The sequence below is a fragment of the Salvelinus namaycush genome, unplaced genomic scaffold (genome assembly GCF_016432855.1).
Source record: "Salvelinus namaycush isolate Seneca unplaced genomic scaffold, SaNama_1.0 Scaffold12, whole genome shotgun sequence".
Lineage (NCBI taxonomy): Eukaryota > Metazoa > Chordata > Actinopteri > Salmoniformes > Salmonidae > Salvelinus > Salvelinus namaycush.
Window position 1 is genome coordinate 847,726 of NW_024057897.1, and position 19,073 is coordinate 866,798.

A 19,073-nucleotide genomic window follows, 5' to 3' on the forward strand; every position below is an offset into this window, starting at 1 on the left:
GGGGTCACTCAGACCCGGCCCAGACAGAGGGGAACAACTCCTAACACAGGCCCCGGGTCACTCCGACCCAGCTCAAGACAGGGGTAGGAGGGTTACAACATACACCTTGCTAACGCTGCCGGGGTCACTCTGACCCAAGCCCCCGGGACAGAGGGGAACAACTCATAACGCAGGGCCTACAACAGGGCCGGGTCACTGTGACCCGGCCCAGACAGGGGTAGGAGGGTTACAACATACACCTTGCTAACGCTGCCAGAGTCTCTCTAACCCACACAGACACTGGGAATCGACTCGTAACGCTGGCCGGGGTCACTCTGACCCGCCGAGGCAAGGGGAAGGTTGTGTAACAACAGCCATACCCGAAAGGCACAATTTCCACAACCAAGGGAAAGTAGTTTGTAGGGGGGCGTTTTTAGATTCAATATCCAAACTCACACGGGGCCCAAGGGCCCGATGCCCCGTATTCGACACAGGCCCTTGCCCGGAATGTTGAGCGTGTCAATTTTGGGGCAGGACCTTTTACTAGTATCCAGCAGGTGGTGGTGTTGGGTCACTGTGACCCCGGCCTCCGCAGGGTCTCTCTGACCCACACAGACACGGGGGAAGCGACTGGTAACGCTGCGAGGGTCACTCTGACCCCTCTGACGTCACTAGACCGCCCACACAGGGGCAGGGGCAGGAGGGTTACAACATACACCTTGCTAACGCCGCCGGGGTCACTCTGACCCCTCTGACGTCACTATGACCCCGCCCACACAGGGGCAGGAGGGTTACAACATACACCTTGCTAACGCTGCCGGGGTCACTCCGACCCACACAGACACGGGCAATCAACTCGGAACTGCCCGGGGTCGCTCTGACCCGCCGAGACAACGGGAGGGTTAACAATAGTAATAATTAATACTTGGTTCACTTAATGTTTGTATGGTGTTGCATTTTCTATGCGAGGTGTGAGTCCACCTAGTGGTCATAACACAGAAGTGCTCCCACAGGACTGTGACTATTGTTTTGAAGTTGTAACTTATTTTGTAAACCAAGCCTGATCCTTCAACCTATTCCTAAAGCTTAATCCCAGCCCAATTGATGTTTAAAAGAAGTGCTTTGTCTGCATCAACACATGCACACGTACACACACACACCCCCACACACACACACACACACACACACACACAAAGATGGCATCCCTTGCCGCGTTCTCAGAGCATGCGCAGACCAGCTGGCTGGTGTCTTTACGGGCATATTCAGTCTCTCCTTTTCCCAGTTTGCTGTCCCCACATGCTTCAAGATGGCCGCCATTGTTCCTGTACCCAAGAAGGCAAAGTTAACTCAACTAAATGACTATCGCCCCGTAGCACTCACTTCTGTCATCATGAATTGCTTTGAGAGACTAGTCAAGGACCATATCATCTCTACCTTACCTGTCACCCTAGACCCACTTCAATTTACTTACCGCCCCAACAGGTCCACAGACGATGCAATCGCCATCACACTGCACACTGCCCTATCCCATCTGGATAAGAGTAACACCTATGTAAGAATGCTGTTAATTGACTATAGCTCAGCATTCAACACCATAGTACCCTACAAGCTCATCATTACGTTGGAGGCCCTGGGTCTCAACCCCGCACTGTGCAATTAGGTCCTGGACTTTCTGACGGGCCGCCCCCAGGTGGTAAAGGTAGGAAACAACATCTCCACTTCACTGACCCTCAACACTGGGGCCCCACAAGGGTGCGTGCTCAGCCCCCTCCTGTACTCCCTGTTCACCCATGACTGCGTGGCCATGCACGCCTCCAACTCAATCATCAAGTTTGCAGACGACACAACAGTAGTGGGCTTGATTACCAACAACAACGAGACAGCCTACAGAGAGGAGGTGAGGGCCCTCGGAGTGTGGTGTCAGGAAAATACCCTCACACTCAACGTCAACAAAACAAAGAAGATGATTGTGGACTTCAGGAAACAGCAGAGGGAGCACCCCCCTATCCACATCGAAGGGACAGTAGTGGAGAAGGTGGAACGTTTTAAGTTCCTCAGCGTACACATCACAGACAAACTGAAATGGTCCACTCACACAAATAGTGTGGTGAAGAAGGCTTGACAGCGCCTCTTCAACCTCAGGAGGCTGAAGAAATGTGGCTTGTCACCTAAAACCCTGACATACTTTTACAAATGCACAATCGAGAGCATCCTGTTGGGCTGTATCACCGCCTGGTACGACAACTGCACCTCCCTCAACCTCAAGGCTCTCCAGAGGGTGGTGCGGTCTGCACAACGCATCACCGGGGGCAAACTACCTGCCATTCAAGACACCTACAGCACCCGATGTCACAGAAAGGCCAAAAAGATAGTCAAGGACAACAACCAGCAGGCGAGGTCAGTACAGGTGCATCAAAGGTGGGACCGAGAGACTGAAAAACAGCTTCTATCTCAAGGGCATCAGACTGCTAAACAGCCATCACTAACTCAGAGAGGCTGCTGCCTACATACAGACTCATATCACTGGCCACTTTAATAAATGGATCACTAGTCAATTTCAACAATGCCACTTTAATAATGTTAACATATCTTACATTACTCATCTCATATGAATATACTGTACCTTATACCATCTATTGCACCTTGCCTATGCCGCTCGGTCATCGCTCTTCCATATATTTATATGTACATATTCTTATTCCATCCCTTTAGATTTGTGTGTATTAGGTAGTTGTTGTGGAATTGTTAGATTACTTGTTCGATATTACTGCACTGTCAGAACTAGAAGCACAAGCATTGCTCTACACTCACATTAACATCTGCTGACCATGTGTATGTGACCAATACAATTTGATTTGATTTGTAGAGCATGAGATGAGTGGGACCTGGAGAGAGGCTGGGTATTAATAGCCTTATGGACCTCGTCCATCTTTCTGCTATTCTTGGCTATGTCATCACACAGAGCGTGGTGTGTGTGTGGAGGCTACATGAATGTGAGTCTCTGTACATGTGTGTGTATGTGCTTCTGTGAGAGAGTATGTGCTGCATCTCAGGCAGCAGGGGTGAGGACTATGGCCTGGTAACCACAGGTACCAGGAGGCTAGCCACGCCCATAATACGCTCTGTGACAAATGAAAACATAAAAGACTAGAACAGACTGTACGCACACACACACACACACACAGGAGAATGGAACACCCCATAATTACTGAGAACTGAAGCAGATTGGCCTCCCTCTCAGACTGGTCATGTGTTTTTGGTTCCCTGAAATATCCTAACGTCCTAGACAGAGAGTAAGGTTCTGTTGGCAGCTTCAGTGCCAAGGAGGGCTGAGTGCCAAACACTAAACACTGAACCCTTCTACAGGAGAGGAAAGAGAGGAGGGAAGGGAGAAGAGGACAGCATGAAAAGGGAGTAAGGGTGAGGACTGAGGAAAGGGGTCATTATTTTCCTGTGGCTCTGGTCAAAAGTAGTGCATATTTTGTATTTTTTTATTTAACCTTTATTTAACTGTGTGGAATAGGATGTAATTTGATATGAGACATATAGCCACAGAAACACAGTTACAGTGTGTAGGAATACAAGGACACATAAAGCCATCTATGACATAAGCATCTGTGGTTTTATTCAAAGCAGAACAATGCTTAATGACATTGTTGCCAGGAGGAGGAGTGTGTTGCGGGGGCAGCACGTTGCCAGGGGGCGTGGTTTAAGCAGTATTCTGCCACCTTCTTGTTGGGGTTCTTTCCGGTGAACCACAGCTGCAGGCAGCAGCTAGAAGGCTTGGAGAGGGTGGTGTACAGTAGCTGTAGGAGTCAGAGCAAATCTTCTCACACATAATCTGGGCTGTAGGGAAGACATCTGTCCACTTACGACACTTAGCCTCAGCAGGACAACGGTTACGGCCTGGGAGAGAGGGAGGAGAGAGAGAGAGAGAGAGAGAGACGATGAAAGAATGATAGAGTGGAGAGAAAAGAGGAGAAAGGGAGGAGAGGACAGGATAAAGAAACAATGTTTTATTTTGCATTTAAATGTTTGTGTGTGTCTGTGAGAGAGTGTATACCTGTGTGTGTGTGTGTATGTGTGTCAAATCAAATCACATTTTATTAATCACATGCTTTGTAAACAACAGGTGTAGACTAACAGTGAAATGCTTACTTACAGGCCCTTCCCAACCATGCAGAGAAAGAAAAAAGAGAAATAATAGAAAAGTAATAACAAAATACACAATGAGTACGATAACTTGGCTATATACACGGGGTACCAGTACAGAGTCGATGTGCAGGGGTACGAGGTAATTGAGATAGATATGTACAGTTCCAGTCAAAGGTTTGGAGACATCCACTCATTCCAGGGTTTTTCTTTATTTGGTAGGTCGTCATTGTAAATAGGAATTTGTTGTTAACTGACTTAAATAAAGGTTAAATAAATAAAATAGAATTTGTACTATTTTCTACATTGTAGAATAATAGTGAAGACATCAAAACTATGAAATAACATATATGGAATCATGTAGTAACCAAAAAGTATTAAACAAATCTAAATATATTTGATATTCTTCAAAGTAGCCACCCTTTGCCTTGATGACAGCTTTGCACACTATTGGCATTCTCTCAAACAGCTTCACCTGGAATGCTTTTCCAACAGTCTTGAAGGAGTTCCCACATATGCTGAGCTGAGCACTTGTTGGCTGCTTTTCCTTCACTCTGCGGTCCAACTCATCCCAAACCATCTCTATCGGGTTGAGGTCCCTGGTATAGAAGCGTTGATGCAGTCAGTCAGCACTCAGTGGTGCAGCTGTAGAACCTTTTGAGGATCTGAGGGCCCATGCCAAATCTTTTCAGCCTCCTAAGGGGGAAGAAGCATTGTCGTGCCCTCTTCTCCAACTGTGCTGGTGTGTGTGGACTATGATAGATCCTTAATGATGTGGACACTGAGGAACTTGACGTTCTCGACCCGCTCCACTACAGCCCTGTTGACAGTGGTGTAAAGTACTTAAGTAAAAATACTTGAAAGTAGTCGTGTTTTGGGGTATTTGTACTTTACTATTTATATTTTGACAACTTTTACTTCACTACATTCCTAAAGAAAAGTATGCACTTTTTACTCCATCAATTGTCCCTGACACCCAAACATATTCGTTATATTTTGAATGTTTAGCAGGATAGGAGAATGGTCTAATTTGCACACTTATCAAGAGAACATCCCTGGTCATTCCTACTGCCTCTGACCACTAAACACATGCTTGTAAATTATGTCTGAGTGTTCGAGCATGCACCTGGTTATCTGTAAATTTAAAAAACAAGAAAATCGGACCTTCTGGTTTGCTTAATATAAGCAATTTGAAATTATTTATAGTTTTACTTTTACTTTTAATACTTAAGTACATTTTAGCAATTACATTTACTTTTGATACTTAAGTATTTTGAAACCAAATACTTTTAGACTGTTACTCAAGTATGATTTTACTGGGTGACTTTCACATTTACTTGAGTAATTTTCTATTAAGGTATCTTTACTTTTACTTGAGTATGACAATTGAACTTTTTCCACCACTGCCTGTTGATGTAAATGGGGGCATGCTCAGCCCTCCGTTTCCTGTAGTCCACGATCAGCTCCTTTGTCTTGCTGACGTTGAAGGAGTGGTCTCTGACCTCCTTCCTATAGGCTGTCTCGTTGTTCTCGTGGGTGAACAGGGAGTACAGGTAGGGACAATGCATGCACACTTGAGGGGTCCCCGTGTTGAGGGTCAGCATGGCGAATGTGTTGTTGCCTGGTGTGTCTTTGTGTATGTGTGTTTGTATGTGTATGTGTGTGTGTACCTGTGGTCCAAACCCAACCGTAGTACCAGTCCTGTTTGCAGGTGAAGTCATCCTTGCAGTCGTCCCACCAGCTGTTGCAGTCGTCCCACCAGCTGTTGCAGTCCTCCTGACACAGAGGCACATTTAGGATCCGCTCCTATCACCAGGACTGGTCCACCTACACAATAAAAGTCATAGAATGTTGATTAATTTTACATTTTAAAGCATAACATACATATTCGTTCTCCTGGCATCCGCCAAACCCAGATTAGTCCATCTGACTGCCAGATGGTGAAGCGTGATTCATCACTCCAGAGAATGCGTTTCCACTGCACTTTTAAACAAGACCTGTTAAAGGTCTTGCTCACATCGGCTATGGAGAGCTTGATCACACAGTCGTCCGGAACAGCTGGTGCTCTCATGCATGCTTCAGTGTTGCTTTCCTTGAAGCGAGCATAAAAGGCATTTAGCTCATCTGATAGGCTCGCGTCACTGGGCAGCTCACGGCTGGTTTTCCCTTTGTAGTCCGTAATAGTTTGCAAGCTCTGCCACATCCGACAAGCATCAGAGACGGTGTAGTAAGATTCAATCTTAGTACTGTATTGACGCTTTGCCTGTTTGATGGTTCGTCTGAGGGCATAGTGGGATTTCTTATAAACATCCGAACAGTGTCCTGCTCCTTGAAAGCGGCAGCTCTAGCCTTTAGCTCGGTGCGGATCCGTGGCTTCAGGTTGGGATATGTACGTACAGTCACTGTGGTGACGACGTCATCAATGCACTTCTTGATGAAGCCGGTGACTGAGGTGGTATACTCTTCAATGGCATTGGATGAATCCCGGAACGTATTCCAGTCTGTGCTAGCAAAACGCGCCAATGTAAACTGAGATTTGTGGATATAAATATGAACTTTACCGAACAAAACATACATGTATTGTGTAGCATGAAGTCCTATGAGTGTCATCTGATGAAGATCATCAAAGGTTAGTGATTCATTTTATCTCTATTTCTGCTTTTTGTGACTCCTCTCTTTGGCTGGAAAAATGGCTGTGTTTTTCTGTGACTTGGCTCTGACCTAACATAATCGTTTGGTGTGCTTTCGTCGTAAAGCCTTTTTGAAATCGGACACTGTGGCTGGATTTACAACAAGTGTATCTTTAAAATGGTGTAAAATACATGTATGTTTGAGGAATTTTAATTATGGGATTTCTGTTGTTTTGAATTTGGCGCCCTGCAGTTTCACTGGCTGTTGACGAGGTGGGACGCTAGCAAGGTTAAAGTCCCCAGCTACTAGGAGCGCCGCTTCTGGATGAGCACTTTTTGTTTGCTTATGGCCTTACACAGCTCATTGAGTGCGGTCTTAGTGCCAGCATCAGTAGTCGGCTATGAATAATATAGATGAGAACTCTCTTGGTAGATGCTGTGGTCTACAGCTTATCATGGGGTACTCTACCTCAGGGGAGCAATACCTCGAGACTTCTTTAATATTAGACATCACGCACCAACTGTTATTGACAAATAGAAACACACCCCGCCCCTCGTCTTACCAGACGTAGCTGCTCTGTCCTGCCGAAACACAGAAAACCCAGCCAGCTCTATATTATCTGTGTCATCGTTTAGCCACGACTCTGTGAAACATAAGATATTACAGTTTAATGTCCCATTGGTAGGATAGTCTTGATAGTAGATCATCCAGTTTATTCTCCAGTGGTTGCACGTTGGCCAATAGAACGGGTGGTAGTGGAGATTTACTCACTCGCCTACGAATTCTCACATGGCATCCGGACCTTCTCCCCATGTATCTCCGTCTTTGTGATGGCAACCACGTTCCCAAATCCCTGGAGTGCCCAGTTAGGGTAAAGGAATACGAAGTGGCAAGTGGCAGGGCTATAATGCAGCTCTCCTACACAGAGGCGCGTGAAGTAGTTGGAGTGAGGGGAGCTGAAGATGTGGCGGTGGATGCTCCACAGACTGTAGAGAGTCAGAATGTTGTTCAACAGTCGAGGGAAACTGATATGCTGATTGTGAAGAAGGTGGATTATATGGTGTTAATTTTACATAAATGAATTGTCCTGCACATACACACAAAAAGTCCAAGAAACTGGACATAATAGTTTCTGCAGCTGAAATATTTTGGGGTTTACAGGACTTCACTGCCTAAACATTGCAAAGAATACTGTCCGAAGATGCTCTTCCCTCTCAGGCCCCAGAGCCTGTAGGGATGGTTGTTGGCAGTTGAATCAGATTTTTTTTATTATATATTTTTTTATTAGTTGGGCTGATATACAGCCAAAACAGTAGGTGGCGGCATGCACCTATAGCATTTGTTTGTGAACCGCAATAATATCAAAGAAGAAGACCTCGTATAGCAATACACCAATAAGTGTAGTCTGCCATAAAACCAAAGATAGAACAATGAGATAGTTTAGTTATACAAATCTTTGATAAACCTCTAGAACAAGAAGCAGTAGTAGCAGTAGTAGCAATAGTAGCAGTAGTAGCAGTAGTAGCAGTAGTGGTAGTGGTAGTAGTAGTGGTAGTGGTAGTGGTAGTGGTATTAGTAAGCGGAACGTTTGTGGAAGGATATGCGTACACACCGGGAGCGTTTACAAAACAACACTGGTTTCCGGTCAGTTTAAATTTGAAATGTATATTTTGATAGCTACTAGTCGGGATAGTGGTTTGACAGGTAAGACGGTGAATATTTTGACATGTACAGTAAATATGTGTACAATTTTTTGTTGATGTATTAGATATTGTTTCGAAACATAGCTAGCTAGTTAACGCGTTAGCTACATTATGCAGGATGAAGAGTGTTTGCTAGCTAGTAAGGAAGATCTGCAATAACTTAACAGATACCATTTTAAAGTCTTCAAAACCTAATCTGTGCAATTCTTACAGTAGCTAACCTACCCAAGTTAGCAGCTAGCTAGCTATGTTGTGAGATTTTACAGCTAGCTTTCGCTAGCTACTGTTGATAATTGGATATGGAGAAGGGCGAGCCGGTCAAGGATCGATTCAGACAAGGTGATAAATTGTATGACAAGCGACAGTTTAATTATGAGTAAAGATATCTGGTACAAGCGTATACGGTCTCGTTCCTTCGGCTCATAGAGAACCTCCAGAAAAAAGCCCAGATAACAGAAATGCATAGACATTTTATACAACACAGAAAGTAGGTTGAGTCTGGTAGATCTGGTTTTCTGGTTGGTCCTGATCAGGTTGTTGTCTTCTCAGATTGGTCCTGATGAGCTGGACGTCATCCTTCTGAGTCTTGCAACAAAAGTTCTTTGTTATCAAATGTTCAGCTAAACAGGAGATTTTGTGTGTGCGTAGTCAGCCCTCCGTCCTTGGGTATGTGTGTGTGTCTGCACCCTTTTCTTATCAGTGTTTATGAATGTTCTGTGTCAGCCATCTGTCTCTGGGTGTGTGAGAAACCCTGCTTAGAAAGAAGTTAGTTATAACAATGTAATAGCAATATGCTTGTGTTATTTTAAATGGTATTTATTACAAATCCCCCTCTTCACGTCTCATAAGAGACGTGACAAAAGCTAGGACAAAAGCTATAAATGGCAAAATTAGAGTAAACTTTATCAGAAGATAAAGTTTTGATTCCCTCTCTTCACGTCTCCTAAGAGACGTGACATAAACATGGGATCAAGCAGGAGTAATATATGCAGAAACTTTCTTGAAGAGAAAGTTTCATATGCCCTCTCTTCACGTCTCACAAGAGACGTGACATAAACTAGGTAAGAGTAAGAAAAGCAAAAGTAAACAACCAGGGAAACTTTCTCAGAGAGAAAGTTTTAATTCCCTCTCTTCACGTCTCAAAAGAGACGTGACAAAAGCTAAGACAAGCAGAGACGGGGAACTTTTTCAGAAGGAAAAAGTTTTGATTCCCTCTCTTCACGTCTCAAAAGAGACGTGACATAAAAAGCTAGATCATGTTAAACCCTCAGGTCCATCCCTCTATACACTCTGTACCAGGTGGGCTCGTCGCCACCCGGGAACTTAAAACCTTCACAACAGGGAGGACAAACATCACTTTTTATTCATTCGACAACATCAACTACAGCGAACCAAGGGTCCCCCTCTGTCAGCCCACTCTCCTGCGGAAGCTTGATTTCGTATCAGCCTCTCCAACTGGAGCATCAAGCAGCGGCATCATACCATAGGCCCTTTCCACATCTGTAACAGACTTCTTCAAACAAGGTATGATACAGGCATTACGGAACATGAGCATATTAAAAACAACAACTTAGGGTCAGAAATCCAGTAATCATCACTGTAGTGTACTTACCAAACCAACCACCCAGCCAAGGGAACAGTCCACTCTCCTCCACACCTGCAAGACCCCCCATCTCCACCGATAACCTTGCCAACCCACTCAGAGCTTTTGAAATGCTCCCATCCGGACTAGTATTGTTAGGGACAAACGTCTAACACTGTTCTCCAAACATTGTACAAACACCCCCCTGGTTGGCCAGAATCATGTCTAGTGCTAGTCTATTTTGTCTACTGGTTTAGAGGTAGCATCCAATTGTTCAGCCATTCCCGTAAGTGCTGTGTGGGTGTATTTAACAAATCATTATTAATTATAGTAGATATAATTGATCCAGGCATTATGCTTAGCATCAACAATAGCTGGGCCAATGATGGGCATCAGATGCCACAGGCCATCATTCCTGTTTAATGTCTGGAATTCGTGGGGGACCCCTATTGGGACCCCCAACAGGTTGGTGTGGATGTTATCTGTACTCTCGGACCAAGGAGCGTCACGTTTCTGCCGTCTCCTGGGTTGGTCCCAAGCCTCTGTCATGTGCAGCTCCCAAAAGTTGGTTAGCTGTAACCTCAATAATAGGCAATGGTGTTTATCAGACTGGCCAAAACACATGTTCCCTGATAATCTCCTTTCAAAATGTGGTCAACCGCCTGGTAGGTCCACACATCCACCATACATCAGCAACACCTCCATTTAATAGTGACATTAGCAATGCAGGCAGCAGCAGGGAACCTCCCATAGTCCATACCTCTACCTATACCAGTGTTACAGCTGTAATATCCCCATATGCCTTAACCCCCAATGGTGTCCTCTGGGGACGGACTTCTGGGAACACAAGACTCAGAGTTTTACACAGGGTTGAATTTGGCTTAAACTTTCCAATATGCACATCCAACCTTCCCCCTTACTTAGGGCAAATGGGTGAGCAGCCAGAATAGGTCTGGCATGTCCACATACGACACAGTCCTTTTTATTAAGTGTTTTGTAGGCCAACCACATTCTCCCTTCCCTCATAACCAGTTTCAGTCCCCAATTGGTCACTATCTGAGATGTCTTTTACATTTATTACCTATACCAGATTGTAGAGTTCAGGTGATGGCGTGGGACTTGGTCTTGAAGTGGTGGAGGAGGCCGGCTGAACCTGGTCTGTTGGAACTGGTGGTGGTTCTGGCAGTACTGTGATGGTAACATCCCCATCGTATCCTAAACAGACAACTCAGGACCACAAGCAGTCCTGTAAAGCCCCCTCTTCTCCCAGAGAACACATCATCAGCCAGAGATCAAGCAACATTTTCACTTCTATGAACAAACACAGTGAGGAAAGGTCGGGAAAAGGAAATTCTTCATTAAGGAGTTGATCCCCGAACTCTATTAGTAACGGTTCTTCTCCTTAACTCTGTGATCATTCGGCAGTGTCAGTGTGTCTCACCCTCCAAGTGCGATATGCCCCCAGGTCGGGTTAATCACCTTCTCCTTTAATTCACCTGCAATGCATAAACTCTTGGACATACAGGTTTGGTTAACAAACAGTTTGTCATTTGTTCTATCTGATTATATATTTAACTTCTATGCCTATTTATTAGCTAGAATTTTTTATTTTTTATTATTATTATTAGTTTATTATCCAATAGGCCCCATCCTATCCTAGACCACAATGTACCCCTCCCCCGTTTGATACCTGGCTCTGCCCAGGTATCAACCTTATTAAATTTTCTTATGTTCTACATTATTATTTAGGAGCGCCCCTTTTATTTTCCACATGTCCAATTCTCCCTTTTGTCTCCATTCAGTAACTGTTATCTACCCATTCTGTTATCTCTGTCCTGGCACCCCTTCCAAAACTCCCTTCTCTGCTCTCAAACCTTCAAGGTCTCAGCAGTGCGGGGAGGGCCACTCTGTCTGCCCTTTCCCTTATCTGTCTGTAGCTTGGTCCCAAACATTAACTAAGTGTCTCACTGTTTTGACTTTATCTAAAATCATGGATTTAAAATTAACAACATGTCTTATAGTGTCAATCTCTAAAGTCCTTACATAACCTTAATAAACCTATCTCTATCTTCTTATGGCCAAAACAAATGCTAACCATATAAATTCCTTTCTTTACTAATAAGCTCTCTATCACTTTTATTTCCATGCCCTATAGGCTTAAAATATCTCCTGTTCAAACCAATTCAATAACAGCCCATTCAAAACCGTCATAGCCAATGTTTAAAAACAGAATCCTGACTCCTCTATGGTTAAAACTACAATTATGGTCAAGAGTTATAAACTCTATTATATCAATTTACCTCAAAACTAGTATTCCCAAATGACCACAATTTCATTATTCTCACTACATCCCCCCGTGATTGATCCCCCCGTGATTGACAGGAAAATGCAACGAAAAGAGGTCAAAAAGGTTACACCTACATTTGTGTTCCATATCTAGACATACCAAAAGAACCCTTTATCTTAACAAAGTCCCTTGTCTAAATAAAACTCAGAAAGTAAAACACCTAATATTATCTTGTCTCTCGGGACACGGAAAACTCCTTAACCCAAAACGTTTACCACAAAAACAAAACCTAATAATTATGATAATACCCTTAAATCATTCGTTTTAAATTTCCCCGATGTTTCATGTACTAACCATACAACTGTGATAAACGTACACTGTCCCTTTAAAAACTCTCATGCCAGCCATACCAGGTTGCGAGTCGTTCTTTGTCCCCCATAATGAAAACAGATCACGTTTAGAATACGTTTACTTATTGTTCGAATTCTCTGGTGTTACCTAAACCAAAACCAATAACTTTCAGCAACTTTTGAAAAGTATCTCAAAGCTATAATGTACACATTTTCCCTCTAAATGACACAACCAATTTTCTCTAGCATAATTTAATACGGCCACACCCGGTAAATCATTATCAAATGTTAAATATACAGGTTTAGTACTTTTATCAAATAGATTAGTATAGTTCAAATAAAGATATGCGTTTACTAGCGCTCAACCTGTATTCAGAACGCAGCAACTAGCCAATATAATACCAAAAATGACTGTCTTATTCATGCCTCTAGGCAAAACATCTAGTTACTCCAACTAAGTTTAGCAGCAAAACTATCCTATAAGTAAAATCAACTTCTCAACTCTTTCCATTCCAAAGTGTAAACTTACCATATACTTCGCTAAATTTATATCGCATGTCAGCCAATCCATAACAATAATATCATTAGTCTGTAAATTTAACCTAAATAAGTTATTAAATGTATTCTCTCTACTCCGAATTGGTTCTAAGTTTTTTCTGTCACCAGCACTCAAACAGGCTCCCGTTTGCTAAGAGACCGTTGAGTGCTGCAATACTGCCATCTTCTGTCCATTCTCTGTACAGCTCTAAGAGTTATGAGTGTGTATTTTTTACATTAAACATTTAAATTTTTCCCACTATGAACATTACCCTTTAGACGTTGAACACTTAGACTTTAGACATTGGAAACATTACACTTAAACATTGAAAATTTTTCAACCTGGCGCCTACAAACACAAATAGACTATTCTTCACCGGACAATCGCCCGGACTATTGAATAAGTCTAGCCTACTCCTCACCGGACACAAGCCGGACCATACTAATAGGTCTTGACAAACTTTACCCCACTCGTCACCGGTCACAGCCGGACTATATGAATGGGGATGGAACAAGCCTATCCTTCACCGGCTGAATAGCCGGACTATTGAATAGTGCCTATCCCAATTTTAAGCCTACCCTTCACCGACTGAATAGCCGGACTATTGAATAGTGCTTACTATATTCCTCACCGGTCACAAGCCGGACTATACGAATAGATCTTTTTATCACATTAAGCCTATTCCTCACCGGTCACAAGCCGGACTATATAATAGCGCTTTTAACACAAATTAAGCCTATTCCTCACCGGTCACAAGCCGGACTATATAATAGCGCTTAAGACTTACAAATTATTCCCACATATGTTCACTTCACTGTCGTTCACATGTCATCTATGCTCATAAATTTAAACAAGAATTCTTACCCAGACTCGGTACCACTGATCAAAATTTGGAAGAACTATACGACAATATGCAAAGTTTGATTTAACAGGTCTTGCTTACCTTGTTTATGGTCGACCAGAAGATCAGTTTCCCGAGTTGAGCAGAACTTTCGTCCTCCCCCCAAAGAATTTCACCTGTCCTCCGTGAACCGTCCTTCCACCAACTCGCCCCCTCACATCCATATCAACCACTCTGGACCGGGTATCTAGACAACCATCCTCTGCTTACCATGTTTCTGTTGATAATTGGATATGGAGAAGGGCGAGCCGGTCAAGGATCGATTCAGACAAGGTGATAAATTGTATGACAAGCGACAGTTTAATTATGAGTAAAGATATCTGGTACAAGCGTATACGGTCTCGTTCCTTCGGCTCATAGAGAACCTCCAGAAAAAAGCCCAGATAACAGAAATGCATAGACATTTTATACAACACAGAAAGTAGGTTGAGTCTGGTAGATCTGGTTTTCTGGTTGGTCCTGATCAGGTTGTTGTCTTCTCAGATTGGTCCTGATGAGCTGGACGTCATCCTTCTGAGTCTTGCAACAAAAGTTCTTTGTTATCAAATGTTCAGCTAAACAGGAGATTTTGTGTGTGCGTAGTCAGCCCTCCGTCCTTGGGTATGTGTGTGTGTCTGCACCCTTTTCTTATCAGTGTTTATGAATGTTCTGTGTCAGCCATCTGTCTCTGGGTGTGTGAGAAACCCTGCTTAGAAAGAAGTTAGTTATAACAATGTAATAGCAATATGCTTGTGTTATTTTAAATGGTATTTATTACACTACACTCTCCACACATTGTTAGGGTCACTGAAACCAACATCTGATTAGCTGTGTACTCATCTAGTCAGGTCTGTTATCTAGATGGGTGCTGATAGCTATCCTGTCTCAGTGAAGTCTGTGTGTCTTCTCAGACAGAGATGTCCACGCAGTTCCCCTCGCTGTTTCCCAGGATCACAGAGACTCTGTGGTTCAACCTGGACCGGCCGTGTGTGGATGAGACAGAGCTACACCAACAGGAGCAACAGCACCAGACCTGGGTACAATCAAACAAACACAGAAAGAGAAAAGACAGGGCAAGACTAGAAGGAGTGACAGAGCCAACCTGGGTTCAGACATACACACACTGACCTCTCCTGTCTCTCCCCCTTAGTTACAGAGCATCGCAGAGAAGGACAATAGCCTGATGCCTATTGGGAAGCCAATTTTCGAGGTATCTGAGCTTTAAATAATGTTTATTTTACTTACCTAGACAACTGAACTGTCGGTCACTCATATTTTCATCCAAAAGTTGACCCAAATGTATACAAGATGCTTATGGATTTTGACCAAGTCCTGCGATATTACAAAGGTGAATCATGTTCACATTTATTTTACCTTTATTTAAGCAGGGAGTCACCATTGAGACCAGGGTCTCTTTCACAATGGATCCCTGCAATGACAATTTCATACGACCAAATCGAAAAGAATATATATCCAGTAAAATACAGTACAACACAAATCTCAATTTGTTTTATTACATTCCTCAATAAGAAGGTCCCAAATCAATATTTTAAATTGCCCGAGCAGCACCAGAACATCCAATTGTAATGTATTTTGTAGTTGGTTCTATGTGGGGGTGGGAAGGCATTACAATTCAATAAAATAGAGAAGTTCATGTTTGCATTTTGTGGTTATTCCCAACAGCTCCCAGGTTAGGGGGAGTCATTAGGGCCAGAGGAGGGAGGGCAAGCAAGAGCTTAAATTATACCATCCAAAGATGGAGTAAAGCTTCAGTAGGAGAGAACAGCACAGCTAGCTACATTCCCCACAGATATATGTTTTAGGGTCACTGAAACCAACATCTGATCAGCTGTGTACTAATCTATCCCGGTCTGTTATCTAGATGGATGCTGATAGCTATCCTGTCTCAGTGAAGTGTGTGTGTCTTCTCAGACAGAGATGTCCATGCTGTTTCCCAGGATGACAGTCTCTGTGGTTCAAGATTGCTGTTTTGCTTTTGTAATGCTTGCTAGCTCACATTCAAACCAACTAAAGTTAAAGATGGTGATCCTAAACCCCCTACCCTGTGTGAACTTGGTTATGGTGGTGTGGTACACAGAAAGAGAGTTTAGCAGCTAGGGAGAGGTTTTAATATCTCATGACATTTAATTCCTCAAATTTTACATATCGTTTCACTGGATGTGCTACCTTGTCCTCAGACCTGCTGTTTTCAACTCTCTCCTTCCAGCCCTCTACCGTACCTGCTGTCTCGATCTCTGACCTCTGAATGAGGCTCAGTGGTCTAAGGCACTGCATCTCAGTCACTACAGACCCTGGTTCGATTCCAGACTGTATTACAACAGGCCGTGATTGGGAGTCCCATAGGGTGGTGCACAATTGGCCCAGCGTCGTTAGGGTTTGGCCGGGGTAGGCCGTCATTGTAAATAAGAATTTGTTTTTAACTGACTTGCCTAGTTAAATAAAATAAAAATGCTTGGCTATGAAAAACCAACTGACATTTACTCCTGAGGTACTGACCTGTTGCACCCTCTACAACCACTGTGATTATTATTTGACTCTGCTGGTCATCTATGAACATTTGAACATTTTGAAGAACGATCCGGCCTTAATGGCCTTGTACTCTTATCTCCAACTGGCACAGCCAGAAAATAACTTCCTAGGTTCCTGCCTTTCTAGGGAGTTTTTCATAGCCACAATGCTTCTGCTTTGCTTGCTGTTTGGGGTTTTAGCCTGGATTTCTGTATAGCACTTTGTGACATCGGCTGATGAAAAAAGGGCTTTATAAATACAATTTGATTGATTACCATTTTGCGTCAACGTTTGGATGAAAATAAGACAGTGGTCCTTTCATTTATAGTGGCTGTTAAGGATGTTTTCTGTCATTTTCCCATGCTCACTCTGGTGTGTTTGTGTTCTCTGGGTGTGTAGCAAACATTTGACGAGGAAGAAGAGGAGGAGGATGAGGATGAGGAAGATAGTGAGGAAGACTCGGAGGATGAAGAGGACATGCAGGACATAGATGAGATGAACGACTACAACGAGTCACCGGACGACGGAGAGGTCAACGAGGTCAATGCGAATACACACACAATCAGGGGTTAGGGGTCACGTCTATGGAGCACTATATAAGGGAAATACTAGGCCTTTGGATTCTTAATGTCACTCATCCCTCTCTCAGGTAGATATGGAGGGAGCAGACCAAGACCAGGACCAGTGGATGATCTAGACCAGAGTAATCCTCGCTACTCTCTGATGCCCCCTTGGTAGCGCTCCAGCTGGATCTCCTCTGCCGGACAGTGGCTTTTGGCTGGTGAACTTTCCCTGCTGTTCACACCCACCCTGTGAAACTAAAGGGGGAGGTGTGGGCAGCGTGGGGTTTTACTGCATGGAGAAAGTGCTGTGTGCGTGTTCTCTCATTCAGTGTTCTACAGTTGCAATGTGTGAAGACTGTAAACTGTAAAAGAAATTCTCTTGAAATAAGTGTTTTTGCAACATTAGGAGAAAGAACCCCTGCTCCACCTCAACCTCCCCTCTGCTAGTTCTGTCCTCCCCCACAGATCACGAGACACTCAGACCCTTTGTTTAGACTATGCACACATCAAACTCAAGGACATCAGAGTGCACTCACTCCCCTCTCTGGTACTCGTTGTTCTGTGTGTGTACTTTGATTCCCCCGTCCGTCCTTCCGTCCGTTGCCAGTCGTGTCACATCTGAATGGGCATAAACCTTAGCCTGTACTCTGCACTTGTGTAATCTGCTGTGTGTGGGTGTGCTGCCAACAGAAACCTGGAGAGTAAAAACAAACATGCTATATAGAATGTTAGCATTCAACAAAACTGATTTTAAAAAGGAACATCACAGGTGCTCGTATGTATGTCTGTATGTAAAGTAAATACCTTTTTAATTGGTCCAGTGTCTTATGTAAATAAAGAAAAACATTTTGTACAGATAATGTACGTAATGGATTTATTGATGCCACACAGACTTGTAAAACACGTGTTAGATGCTGTCTGAGAGCGATATTCAACCTGCAGGGGGCACTAAGCAGAAGGCAGCAGGAGACTGGGAGGGTCAAGGCAGCAGGAAGCTCAGACAACAAAACCAGAAGTAAATTGTACCCAACCTTGTATGTCTTAATAATAGATATGTGTGTCTGTCTCTCACTGTGTCATCGTCGAAGCCTCATGTGACCTCTGCTATGGCAGTGATTCTTGCATCAATTTCCACACTGTAGAGCCTGGTGCCCAGGCGATACGCACTGTGCTGTATCCACAGTGGGAACCCAGCACTGTCAGAGGGCAATGCTTGGAAAATAATCCGGTCCCTTATCTTACCTACACACACAGAGGTGTGGTCAGACAGGCAAATGTGGATGGAGAAGAGAGGGATTTCAGTCAGGTGGGGTCACCTTTCTTGGGGCCGATGTTGCTGCTGAACTCCACCTTGCTGCACCAGAGGTCAAAGGTTTTCAGGATGCTTTCTGGGTCGCCGGGGGTGGCGTGGGTCAGAACATACTGGAAGACCCTCTCTTCCCGGCTCAGCATAGTAATACAGTCATATCACATCCTCACCAGCACCGCCCGGTAGAACAACACAAAGTAGTAGTGGTAGGGAATAAAAGTCAACAGCAGGGGGAGGAAGGCCAGCGTTATGGCACCAGACACCATAGTACTGCTGCAAGGGAAAACACACACATACAGTAGGTACACACACTAACACACATATCTAAACACACACCAGGAGAAGGGAGACTACCAGCGCACATACTATTCATTAAAAACGATAATAAAATAAACTATTCCTCAATTACACAAACACCCATTACAGTCCATTCTGTACTTATAGCCCAGCAAGCTAACCCACATACACAGCTGTTCCTCCGGCCAACTCCATACTGCAGTTACTAGAGTTTTACGCTGAGTGACAGGAGATTCCCTCACCTCACTGACAAACAACGCTACATTGAACTCC

General features: G+C 43.8%; 1 protein-coding gene and 1 pseudogene across 3 annotated transcripts; one reads left to right on the top strand and one right to left on the bottom strand.

Moving 5' to 3' along the window:
* Positions 1 to 3,606: 3,606 nt before the first annotated feature.
* LOC120036066 lies at positions 3,607 to 7,886 on the bottom strand (annotated as a pseudogene).
* A 288-nt stretch (positions 7,887 to 8,174) lies between these two features.
* On the top strand, positions 8,175 to 18,055 carry LOC120036075 (anaphase-promoting complex subunit 15-like). 3 transcript variants are annotated; one of them, XM_038982534.1, is made up of 5 exons: positions 8,175 to 8,466; positions 15,018 to 15,139; positions 15,253 to 15,312; positions 17,031 to 17,171; positions 17,281 to 18,055. In XM_038982534.1, the coding sequence occupies exons 1-5, from the start codon at positions 8,424 to 8,426 to the stop codon at positions 17,326 to 17,328; spliced, it is 414 nt and encodes a 137-aa protein (XP_038838462.1). In that variant the 5' UTR covers positions 8,175 to 8,423; the 3' UTR covers positions 17,329 to 18,055. The 3 variants fall into 3 exon arrangements, with proteins under 3 accessions (XP_038838462.1, XP_038838464.1, XP_038838463.1); XM_038982536.1 differs by having other exon boundaries at positions 8,176 to 8,406; positions 15,014 to 15,139; XM_038982535.1 differs by having other exon boundaries at positions 8,180 to 8,466; positions 15,014 to 15,139.
* Positions 18,056 to 19,073: the final 1,018 nt, after the last annotated feature.

What these genes read in the sequence shown, in the direction of transcription:
- LOC120036075 (XM_038982534.1), top strand. Translation starts at nt 8,424, where the DNA reads ATGTATATTTTGATAGCTACTAGTCGGGATAGTGGTTTGACAG. An exon ending in TCGGGATAGTGGTTTGACAG is followed by an intron (nt 8,467 to 15,017) that starts GTAAGACGGTGA and finishes CTTCTCAGACAG; the next exon opens with AGATGTCCACGCAGTTCCCC. An exon ending in AGCAACAGCACCAGACCTGG is followed by an intron (nt 15,140 to 15,252) that starts GTACAATCAAAC and finishes TCTCCCCCTTAG; the next exon opens with TTACAGAGCATCGCAGAGAA.